Source organism: Temnothorax longispinosus, chromosome 6 (genome assembly GCF_030848805.1).
Source record: "Temnothorax longispinosus isolate EJ_2023e chromosome 6, Tlon_JGU_v1, whole genome shotgun sequence".
Taxonomy (NCBI): Eukaryota; Metazoa; Arthropoda; class Insecta; order Hymenoptera; family Formicidae; genus Temnothorax; species Temnothorax longispinosus.
In genome coordinates, this window is record NC_092363.1 from 12059238 (window position 1) to 12072542 (window position 13305).

Genomic DNA, 13305 nt, shown 5'->3' on the forward strand with positions numbered 1-13305 from the left:
AAAATTGAAGAGGATATTTTGTATTTTGAAAACGAAGTTTACGATATATGTTTATAAGATTTATTTCTCCCTAAAATAAGCCACTTCAATTATCCGCTTCAATTTTTTGTACTTACTTAGGAAACACCCTGTATGTATATACATATATGTGTCAAATATACGTATATACATATATATTTACACATATCTTTTGCATATAAAACAATTTAAAATAACCGATGCAATTATCTGGAAAGAATTAATTTAATGAAAATGTTAAAGATTTTCCAAATCTTCATTTTTTATGGAATTATTTTTTTACATATGTTGTCTTTTGTTGCTATGTGTGTATATAAAAGTAAGATGAAGTCATCAAAGAATTGAATATGCAGAACAAGATAGCTTATATTTAATATTGAAATATAAAATATAAGTTATCACAATATATTTCATACTTTCAATTTCTCGATGACGTTATCTTAATACTATTATATTGTACATAATAATAGAATTAATTAATTGTAAAAAAAGAAAAATATAACAAAATGCAATCATGCATTACAAGTGCAGCAAATAATACAGTCAATTTCTAAATCTCATAGAGTGGTTTTGCCGCTAATATATATTAGAGTGATTGCGATAGTCACTCCAAATAGAGCGGCTACTCTATCGGAGTGATATATACGTCTTCACTCTAAAGCTATAGTGAATCACAATTCACTAAAGATCGACTGATAAATGACTCTAACAGAGTGAAATTTTTCACTCAAAATTGTAGAGTGAACATAATTCACTTCTATGGACACTGATCTGCACTCGAAAAGAGAACCCTTTCACTCAAATAGAGCACAATATTTTACTCTTTCTTAGAGTAACCAATCACTCAAAGTGCACAGGCTCAATGTTTACTTTTCATTACACTTGCATTTCACTCGTTTGGAATGATATTTCACTCTTTGACTTTTAGAGAGCATATATAAATCGATTCTTTCTGTTATTATGTACACTGAGAAAAAAAAGCTGTTACTTTAATTAAAATGCTATCACAGGGTGCCAAAAATGTTTTTGGCACCCCGTGATAGCATTTTAATTGAAGCAACAGCTTTTTTTCTTAGTGTAAAAGTATTAGGATAAAGTCATCGAAAAATATTATACGAAATATTTTATATTTTATGTCAAAATAAATTATAAAATATCTCGTGAAGTATCCAAAATGTCTCAATACTTTTACATGATAAATAACAATATAACATAAATAATAAAAATTAATTTGTGTAAGAAAAGCCTTCTATAATTTCACTTGTAAAAGATGATTTCAGATTTCTTTAATTTCTCCAATTGCAAAATAATCGATTCTGTCCTGATACTCTTCTTACAACTAACGTTTTCTCATTGCATAATTTTGTTTTTAATTTTGCAGTTACGATCTGTAATACAAATCACTTATACAGATTAAATCACAATTGGAATTGTAGTTCTTGTTTCGTTGAAAATGACAGAAATAATTATGTGTGAATATATATTATAATAAAAATATATTTTCTTACTGGCGCTTGTCTTTTTCAAAAATATAATGAATAAAAAAGTAAAACTTTATTTTTTTAATAAATTACATTTTTTACATAATTCGATCCTTCTGAACATTCTGTTCTATTAGAATGAAGTAATAAAAATATTAAAGTAAGATAATGAAAAAGAATTAATAGTTTACAAAATATTTTACTTTATTCTGACTTCATATTTTGAAACAAAAATTTTTTTGTAATCCATTTTTCAATAACTTTAATATTTTTATACTCTATAATAAGATGAATTAAACAATATTAAAAAATTAGATTATTGCACTTAAGAAAAGATATAAACTGCAAGATGCAATTACAAATTTTTGTAACATGCATAGCAGTAGATAAAAAATTTTATAATTAATATAATTTTATGTATAAAAATATTTTATAAAAAAGATATAAAAGTTTATTTTATTTAAAATACAAAAAAGAAGCTACAAAAAATATGAAAAAATTTTATAAACTATAAATGTTTTACAATTCTATCTTAATATTTTTTATATACAAATAATTAAGACTTGATTTATTTACTCTATCTAATAGATTTATTTATATTTATTATTCTAACAATTGCTATATAAGAAGAATGTATGATGTATTTACAAAAGAGGTGCAATCACACTTTTATATTATTGCACTTGTGAAATAAATCTTGTTACACATCATTGAATTTCCTTCTTTTGTTCAACGAAACAAAAACTGCAACCTGTCTCAATTAAACACGCGCATATACGCGTGAGTTATTTTGTATATTATATTATTATATTATACATAGTCTTGCCATAAATCTGTTATTAATTTTCTAAGCAACAGACAGTCGGTTAAACTTTAACACACAAACCGTGACATTATTAGTTATAGTTAACTATGACAACATAATAGAACAGCTGACAGCTTTGGTCGTCATAGTTCATATTCACAATGGAATAAAAACTGTATTGCTGCTATAGCATTATTTGAAGTGGAAAAGAGTATTTGTGATATTTTTAATAAATTTACAACATTAAATATAGCAGTAGTTGTGTTTCACGCAATTAAAAAGTTCAAAGAGACAGGTCATATAATAAAAAGAATAGTGATGTGTAATCAGTAAAAACAGAGAGTGCTATTCAAGCAATGCGTCAACGCATACGACGTAATTCATTGCATAAACAAACAGTCGTAATAAGAGAAGTAAACATTCCAGCATTATTAATCGTCCAATAAGAAGAGTACAAAAAGTAATTATTTGCTAACAGATAAACTAGAACAAACCCGAAAAAAATCGAGAAAACTCTATATGTATGTGCGCGCGCGGAAGTGGTTCTTCTTTTTATTAAAACTAAATTTTACCTTTCAATAATTCTGATTTAAATTTTGTTAATTATAAACTGTAGGACATGTTAGAAGAAAACACAAGCTTAGAATTCTTCAAGTGAGGCATAATTGAAGGAGCAAAATTTTTCTAGAAATCATACGTACAGCGATTGACGATTGACCAAAGTATCTACATTTATGTTATAAAGATATAAAGGCGAGCACTTCTAATAACTTTCATACAGTTCTAAAGCTCCTTTTTGTACTTTAAAAGATATATTTACATTAATTAAAATATATTCGTATTATAGTCGTATTATATGTTCAAAGCACAAAAACAGAATTTAAGGCTGGACTGTATAATATATGCATAAATGGATTAAGCTAATTAATTTTATATTCTCTTTTTAATATGCAATAAATTAAATATGTGGTTTAATGTATTTTATATAACGTTTACCCTTATGATATGTAACCTAATCTCTTTATACAAAATGCCAAATTGATATGCCGTATTATGTAAAATAAATATCGAAATGCTGGTATTGTTATCTCGGTCCGGTATTGCAATCACCGTAATACAGAGTTTTCAATGTTGCGAGAAAAACACAAGAATTATCACGAGAATGAAATCGCAATAAAAGATGCTTACATTTTTTTTTATGCGTCTGATGATTTTTGCAAAGAAATTATCGTTGTTACCAGGACTACGAATGATTCACACTGTCTCTTTTGACCGTTTGCAAAAGTGACTAGTGTCGCGCTCGGTTCCTCTCAAGAAGAACGGAGAACGTAACGCGGAAAAGCGAATGGCACCCTGGCACCCCGTGGCTGTTTGACTTAATTTTACGAGGGGTCGCTAGGAACGACAAGGGCAGCATCGGAAGGGTGGAATGCGCGCGGTTGCGACAGCGGTGGCGGTTTAGCGGATAAAAATTATTCGTTTAAAGTCGAGAGGGAAGCGCTATAAAAGTGCAGTTAAGTTTTCCAGAGGAGCGCTCGTAGATTCTTCTCCTGCGTTTTCTCGCACGATAATAACTATAATTGAGTAAATAATCATATCTTTAGGCACTGAAATTTCAAGAAATTAAAGCGCTGACTTTTATACTGTATGTACACATAATTTCGAGCTTCTCCTCTGAAGAAATTTCACTTTATTTAATCGCAAGAGACGCAATGTTGCAAAATATTTCGATGAACGCAATGTTTACACACGGATTTAAATCCTGTTAATAAGCTATGTCTCGATACTGTTTTTCGTACAGTTAACAATTTGATTGATTTCAAGTGAAAGACCGTCGCAAAAAAACATTTTTACCTAAAAATGTAGGTAAAAAATGTGTTATTAGTACCATCAAAATACATGATATACAGTACTATCCAAGGAAAGCGTTTAATTATAAAAATATTGATGGTATCGTAAATAAAATAATCAAATGTCGCAAGCCCTAACTTTTTTACATACACCGAAAAAACGAATGTAAGGAACATACCAGATTTTCGTCTCGCGAATTGAAAGAAATCTAAGAAGAGAGGAGTTAAACGCTAATGAAAAACCGAATGCTGCCTCTCATATCACTGGAGATCTTATTTTACTCGAAAAAGAAATATATATGTACGTGTATAATATACGTGTGTGTGTGTGTGTGTGTGTGTGTGTGTATGTGCGTGTGCGTGTGCGTGTGCGTGTGCGTGTGCGTGTGCGTGTGCGTGTGCGTGTGCGTGTGCGTGTGCGTGTGCGTGTGCGTGTGCGTGTGCGTGTGCGTGTGCGTGTGCGTGTGCGTGTGCGTGTGCGTGTGCGTGTGCGTGTGTGTGTGTGTGTGTGTGTGTGTGTGTGTGTGTGTGTGTGTGTGTGTGTGTGTGTGTGTGTGTGTGTGTGTGTGTGTGTGAGCAAAAAAACACCTGATATTTATGGTCCAGCTGATCGGCCGCTCCACTCGCAGATCGGATCTCACTAAATCACCAGTCGGTATACGCCTAGGAAGGAACTAGCCGCTTCTCCCCCACAGCCCATGGGCGGCCATAAGGTTCCGATGTACACTGACGCAAATGACGAAGGATGGAGGAAGAAATCGATGAAAAGAAAAAGTTGAAGTCCTATACGGCCTAATCTTGGCACGCCTTCCGAACGATGTGTCATATCTGAAAAACTATCCACGAGATAAAGATCCATATACACGTCGCATCGTATGGCATAATAATAATTAACATTTATCAAAATGCACAATATGAAACTTGTATTGTTCAGGAGGATAAAAGAACTTGCGGTTTTGCATAAATACAAGCAGAATATTCAATGTTAATATTATTTTTGTTATTATAATATTATATTAAAAATGTAGTATTTTTCATATTGTTTTATTGTTGCGTCGCCCTGCTCGCTTGTGTTCATTCTTTCGGGAGCGTTAGCGGCGAGTGCGGGAGCACCGATTCGGGTGCGCGAGTGCCAATATATACAAGATGCGTCTCTTCGCGAGCAGTGCGACGTAACAATATCATTAAACTCAACTCTCCCAGTCTGATCTATAAAAAACAATTCATAGTAATATAAGTACCGGTCAAAAGCATAATATTGCATCGCTTAATGGAAAGGGAAGTCGTTACTTTAATAAAGAAAGACGTACATAAATGTTATAAAATTTTATTTTAGTACTGTTATTTTATGCTTTGATACTTTGAGAAGAAATACTTTGAGAAAAAAAAACAAAGATTTTAATAATTTAATTGCGTTGTTTCATATTATCGTCGACGATTATTATAGTTTGTATTAAATTTTTAATTAAATATTACATAAAGTACAGTCACGCACAAATAACTGAGTTTGACTCTTATAGACTACTTTTTCTTTTAAATTGTTAATTTTAATCGAGAGTCTTTAGCTAATTAATCATTTATTTGTTTATCAGAAATATATTGCACTTTATAATGGAAGTTTTTAATTTACTACAATATTCCACTTTGCACTTTACCAACTTTGCATACTCTCGTCTCTGCCATTATGTCCGCACAATATTTTAGTTAGAGCGTGTATTACTAAATACAACATAATATTTATGCCATAAAGAAATGTTCAAAAAAGATTGAGAAATGGCGTGTAAATTTTTGTTAGGATATAAATACTGATACTGATACTGATACTGATACTGATACTGATACTGATACTGATAGTTAACTTGCCTGACAACCAAATAGTATCTTTATTTGTTATTATTCAATTATTGTAGTCAAAAAATCATATTAATAAATATTTGCTCATTAAAAAAATAAAATTTTTTTTAATTCGTTCGATCTTTGATTGGGGTGATATTTTTTGCAATAAATTCCTTATAGTGATTTAAAAAAAATGCTTATTAGTATAATCAAAAGTTAAATCGACCTATCAATTCAAGTATTTAGATTTATTGTTCCAACAAAAAATTGTGTTTTAAAACCGACAAATAATAATCAGCGCGCAATTTACTGAGTTGAAAAAAGTATACAAAAATATTATTATATCAAATGTAATATTATTATGTATTATTTAATAATTATCTAAAATAGTTATCAATATCTTTTTTATAAAAAAAAAGAAATCTGCGCTTCAAAGATTTAACAATAAGTTTACGCATATTTAAGTATATTTATAATTACACTTGCACGACTTTTGATAGTCAGTCCGTTGAGAGTTTGAGAATCAAGTTGCGTTGAATTTGTCGATCGTGAAAATGTACATGCAGTGAAAGGAAGTAGGGTAGTTTGATCTGATTAGCGAGTATCGATCGTCTTTGATGAGCCGATTATCCGACTAGGTCAAGGTGGCTTTCTTTTGGGTCATTACACCAGAAATTATAATTGTATCACTTCTTCCACGGATAGCACACGTTATTTGTCAGTTTTTAAATTGTAGATTTTCATTGATTTTTTACATAACACTTATAAATTAAAAAACTTTCTTAAAATCTTACGATTAGTCTTATAATTAAATAGTTGTTAAAGATGTAGATACAATACTAAAAAATAATTAATACATGTATTTTATTTTGAAAATTGTTTATTCTAATATTATGCATAAATACTATGTAATAAGAATTTTTTAAATCTTTTTTTATAAATATCTGATGATTTAATATGTATCTCTTCGCTATTTTAAACAGATTGTTAAATTATAAATTTATTTACATTGACATTACATTGACAGAAATAATGATTAAAATTAATGCTTAGAGAAAATTACTCTTACTTAGAAAAAGCCACCATTTCTCGACGAATTCAAGCAAAACTAGGTCAAGGTGGCTATCTTCTCATAATCCCCTTACTTCCTTGAGTCCCTATAGATTTCATTTATTCGTTCATTTGACGAATGTCAAGATTTATTGGCGAACATATAGATATGTTCGTATGTACATATCTGATTACATAAGTGTGTGTGTGTGTGTGTGTGTGTGTGTGTGTGTGTGTGTGTGTGTGTGTGTGTGCGCGCGCGCGCGCGCGCGCATATCTATATGTTGCATGTCTCTATATGACCTACGTGCCGCGTCATCAACCACCGCGAACCTACATCGTCATCAGAAGTGAAAGATGCTGGCATCGCCGAATCTTTCCTTTCTCCACCTTCTACACGTAGTGAGAGTAAACGTGACGTCACCGACTTAAAGCTGCCGAACAAAATGAACGCTATCGATTGATTCGTACTTTGCGGGCGGAGATTAGAAGCCAGTAAATATCAATAAGTTCATTTTTCAGTGTTACTACTACGGGTGCAAAAATTAGTAGCTAATTTATATTAATTATAGTAAATAAAGATATAATCAATAGTATAAAATTTATAGCAACCATAAATTCTGGGCTGCTTTTTCTTGTTGAATTGCACGGACGCACACTTATTAATTAATGAGAAATTAATTAATAAAGATCCTCGAATCAGTGTAATTATTGAGAAACTTACAAAACAGTAAAGAACTTTTCTATTGAGTTTAATCCGCTTCCCACGAGAGGTGACGGTATAATTATTAGAATATATGGAGGGGTAAAAACCACAGTCGTGTAAGTCAAATTTTTATTATTTTTTCGTGTGCATAAATGCAATTTATATATTGTATAAATTGCATCTATGCACGCAAGAAAAAATTTAAAAAAATTTGACTTGCGCCACTATGACTTTTACCCCTCCATATATGCATGGTAATTACTAGAATATATATATATATATATATATAGGGTGTCTAAAATAATTGGTGTAACACTTGCCATAGGTAGGTAGAAAGGACTTTCGTAAGATTCAGTTGTGTTATGATGAAAATTGACATTATTTTGAACACACTTTATAAAGATAGGGTAAATGCATGCCTAGATTAAGGGTGATCTCACCGATTTCAATGACCTTGACATATATTGTCAAGAACATGGCTCTGACAAACTTGCAAAAAGTTTTAGTCGTCGCTCGTTGTTTATTAAAAAGTTATAAACAAAATAGTTTAAAAAATATAATAGTTTGTGTCAGTGCTAAGGGAAGTAATTTGCTGATATGTGTGTACTGTCTATACACATGTCTATACACACATATCAGCAAATTACTTCCCTTAGCATTGACACAAACTGTTATATGCATTTCTCATTTACTTTTGTTAATAATTTTGTAATAAACAACAAGCGACGACTAAAACTTTTTGCAAGTTAGTCAGAACCATGTTCTTGACAATATAAGGGAGATCGGGGTTTGTTGGCACAGTTTTCACAATTTCGGCATTTAATTTTTTAAACAATTAATTATCATGATTAAACAGTACTAATTTCTCTACATTTTCATGCCAGGAACGATCCTGTATACTGTACAGTTTCTTTGTAATAAGTGAAATACGAATATGCTGCATTGTAGCCAGCTTACCCCGATAGTGGAGTAAATTGGCTATAGGGGAGACCGGGGCTAAGCCGACAGCGGGGCGAACTTGACACTAGGCTTTTTGCCAATTTAAATCTATCGTAGAAACTTGTCTTTGCTACTGTAAATGCGTCTTTATGTGCCAGTATTATCAACGGAATTTGGTAACATTCTGAGTTATAGTGTAATTTTTAACGCGACATAAGTGTTTTTGATAGTGAAAAGTAATTTTTCTGATCTCTCGAAAATGTCTACTCTTTCATCGAGCTTTACTCTTGCGAATCTACCGGTAAGTGATTTTGATGGGAAATTCGATGCTTTATACGAATCCGATAATAATTTTTGCATATTTTCAAAATTTATATATTTTTGGAGTAACAAAAGTAAAAAACGACGTTCGGGGCTAAGTCGACACGACGCCACCGGAGCAAAGACGACACTAACCTAAAGTGACATTATCGCAAAAAAGGTCACTGTTTCGTCCGATTCTGATGACGATTTAAGGAACATCTGTTGCGTGTGTTCGGAAAACATTTCATTAGCTTCTAATAACAAACAATGCATCTTATGCAACCGTATGGCTCATGACGAATGTGTGCGCACATCTGATCGCGAGTTTACGTGTATAAATTGTTTTTCAGACAGTTCAGAAAAAGATAATTAAAAGTTTAATCTTTTTTTTTCTCATTAATTTAAATAATTGTTTACTTTATTCCGACTTTTTGTTTCTAATAGACAATGTCTTTTCATTTGATAAACAATGTATTTTTATTTTTAAACAATAAAAAAATACGTTCCAGATCAAATTGTGTCGATCAAACAAAGTGTTGAGTTTGCCCCGGCGGGGTGTCGAGTTCGCCCCGTCATTTTTCAATTCGAAAATTTTTCTTCGCGTCACTTTTCCTTTCCTGGCGGCAAAACAAAGCGACGTACAGCAAAACTTCCTGAATCAATTTTGTACCTGAAGAAACACTCTTTAAATATATATCATTGAATTTGCCTAAAAATTTTAATTAAATATTAAAAATTGCCTTTGAAAAAATAGTGTCGGCTTAGCCCCGGTCTCCCCTACGACAAAGTCCATGTTAAATTAATGAAAACGTAATATAAATGCAAAACAGATAGCAGATATGTACGTCTTGATAAAGATTGTATCTTTTAAAGTTATTTTGTAATGATCAAAGAGCAAAATGCTGTTGCAGAAAAACAATTGTAAAATATTTTAGATGTAGCTTTCCTTCAATATAAAAATATTAAATTTAAATATATATGCTTCTATCAGCATTGTAGGTAGCAAATCACATGTTCACACACGTCTCACGCACGCGGCAACAGCAAGTCAAGCTAAGCGTGCCTTAATATGAATCAACATTCAATGATGATTAAATACTCCCTCGTCTTCGAACCGAAGGTTGGCAACAGTCGAGAGAAAAAGTTTAAAAATTGTCTCACGATGGAATTGACAACCATTGAACAATGGAAAAGTGATAAAAAAATATATGAATCAACATACCACATCCTTACATACGTTTGATTTTAGTCATATTATTACAATAAATTACTGTTGTTACTTAAAATAACATGTCGTATAGTAACAGAAACTTTTTTTCTAACTAATAATACGTCACTTAGATTTACGTCACTTCTCAAACTGAAGAACATTAATACGATATTTTAAAACATATCATATCTAAAAGAGTTATTTTGTGATAACTTTTCTATTTTGTTTCTTTCGCTATAAATATATAAACGGAACGCAGTGCCAACGAGCCCCGGTCTTTCCTATGTCAAGGCCATTAAAATCGGTAAGGTCGCTCTTAATCTAGACATTTACCGAAAGTAGAGATTTTTTTCAGAAATACAGTATTAATTCGCATTACGAGTACTAAGCATTACGCATATTTTTGATTCTACATTTTTAATTTTTTTCCTTTCCTACTAATATTTGCATGCTCAATCAATCAATCAACTGTTTGTCAGCGTAAAGTCCGCTACAAATTTGCAGTGTCATTATATTCTCATTTGGAAAAAATAAGTTAATCTTGCATTATTAAAAAATACTTTTATACGCAAAAATTTATAATTATGTGCATCTTATGCCCTCTTCGTTATGTTTCAATTTGCGTTTAAATTAATTATTGTAGCAACAATGATTACAAAGTTATCGGATGTGAAAATATTTACCCTGTATATAAGCAAATGTTTAAACGACATTAAAGAAACAAGTATATATATACAAGATTAAATAAATTGTCGATTTATACATTTTATTTCAAAATTCAAACAATAAGCACAACGTTTCATGATTTAATTTTGATAGATTAAAAATGTAAATAAATCTTGGCTATAAATTCCAATTATGACAATTCTGCTATCTCTCTATCTATCTGTCTGTCTGTCTGTCTGTCTGTCTGTCTGTCTGTCTGTCTGTCTGTCTGTTTGTTTATTGGTACGGTCATGCGTATGTGTGTGTATGTGTGCACGCGCGTGTGTGTATTTTTCCTGCAGAATGCGTCGAGAAAATGAGTCTAACACGTATCGTTTTATAGTTATTTCAACCTAAAAAAGCCGAAAAATGGCATTTTTGGCACATTTAGGTACAAATATCTCCGAAACCTGACGTGATAGAGTAATTCGAGCAACGGATTCGGTTTCAGCACGCCAAAATGCTTCTGAATGACTATTGAGATCTGAGGATAAAAAAAATCGAAATTTGTCGGTCTGTGTACACTGTTGGAAAATTTTTATAGTTTTGTTAAAAAAGGTCCTTGTTAAAATTTTTGTGTAAAATAATCAACACATACATGTGTAGATTTAACATATGCCTGCTATGTTAATTGAACATTACAAATTAAAAATGTAAAATTATAAAAATAATTTTAAAAATATGTTAAAGTAATTTAAACGTATTTATTAAATGTGTTCAAATTTACAGAAAAGGAGTGTTGATTTTATCTTACAATTTTAACTTTAACATAAAAGTTATGTTAATTGTACACATAATTAACCTCAAATTACAATCAGAATTACATTTCCTTTCTGTTGAAATATTTTAACATAGTACCGGTGTTACCATTTATACATCCATATTATGTTAAATTAACACAAAAATTTGAGTGGACCGTTTGGGACATGTGATTTATGTTATATTTAACACAAATTTTCCAACAGTGTAATTAACAACATCATTGTACTCTTATACTTTTTCTAATGTTATTGGAAACAAAATACTTTCTAAAATGTTTAAATGCAAATATGCAAATATTTGTCACAATACATAATCTATGTTATTTCAACATATAAAGACAGACATGAATTACATTATATATTTTGACAAAAAAATGTATAGATTTCTGAGAAAATATTAATTTTCTCTCTTTATAACAAATGTTAATTTTATATAGATAATAAATATCATATTTTATAAGATAAATATTTTTATCGAGTATTTCAATTTTTTGCATATTAATGTTTCTTTTTATTTACTTATTACATTTAGAGATTAATTTAATAATAAATTTAATAATAAATAAGTTACCATTAAATTATATTTTTTGAGAAATGCGACATTTCCCTCATACAGTCATTTTTTTATTTATGACTACAAATTCAAATGTGTACTTGCAAGCAAGTGAATGTGAATAGCTCATCTACAAGGGAAAAGAAGGAAACTTCTGAAGCAGAGGGGTTATTGTAGAAGGATAGAGATAGGCCACGATGCCAGCGTGACTTGACAATAAAGCTCACTTCCGGTTCGTCCTCGAGGTTCCTCCCCTCGTCAGCCCACCTGTTTCGACACTTCGACACATAGCTCGCTACGGCATTGACTATCTTGTCTATCGCCCCGGTCTATGGGCCGACCGACTATTTGTCATAACGTATGACAGTTATAAAACGTGAAACTCGAATCCTCAAACAATCCTTTCTCTCCTTTCCTTCTCTTCCCTCTTCTTCACTTCTTTCGACGATGATAAAAATATCGGATGATGTTCCTACATATAATATGAGCACATTTATAATGATAATATAAGGCAGTAACTTAAATTTAGTCGTAATAATATGACTACAATTGTTTAGCACAGTCATCTTTTATCATTTATCTTAAAAATATATAGAATAAAATAAAAAACATCTCTTATAAGATATTAACTTTTCAATAATTATTCTTAACTTTTGTATTTGTATTGTATAACAAAAACAATACAAATAAGATCCCACTGATTGCGATAAAGTTACTTTGAAATTATAGGTAAATATATGCACAATAGAAAGAACAAAATTTTTATGTAAAAATACTGTCATCGCTTAAGTTAATTTACACATTTAAAATTAAATTCCATAATATAAGAAATTTTAAAATGCAAGTATTTTCAAAAACTAGTAAATTTTTATAAGCCTAGATTTAATTAAGCCGAAAGCTATCATAACGAGAGAGCCAAACGAATCTGTTGAAACGGACGAGCAGTCAATCTGTCAACTTGACATGCGACGTCTGCCTCGGGGATTCTACGAGGGTCGAGAACGAGCCATTGTCAAACGACCCTTGTGGACAAGTCTATTAAATCCTCATTAGAACTTTATCCTCATCCGTGTCTGACAATCATTGAC

General features: G+C 30.9%; 1 protein-coding gene across 3 annotated transcripts in view; it reads right to left on the reverse strand.

Moving 5' to 3' along the window:
- Positions 1-13305, reverse strand: part of Tj (traffic jam) — a 59175-nt gene that overhangs the window by 21573 nt on the left and 24297 nt on the right. The window contains exon 4 of one of the 3 annotated variants that reach the window (XM_071780581.1): positions 4472-4990. The exons of 1 other annotated variant lie outside the window; for it this stretch is intronic. In XM_071780581.1, the coding sequence (XP_071636682.1) occupies positions 4829-4990 (162 nt within the window). In that variant the 3' untranslated portion in view covers positions 4472-4828. Of the gene's footprint in view, positions 1-4471; positions 4991-13305 lie in introns of those variants that run through there. One more of the 3 variants, XM_071780579.1, reaches the window with a different exon arrangement.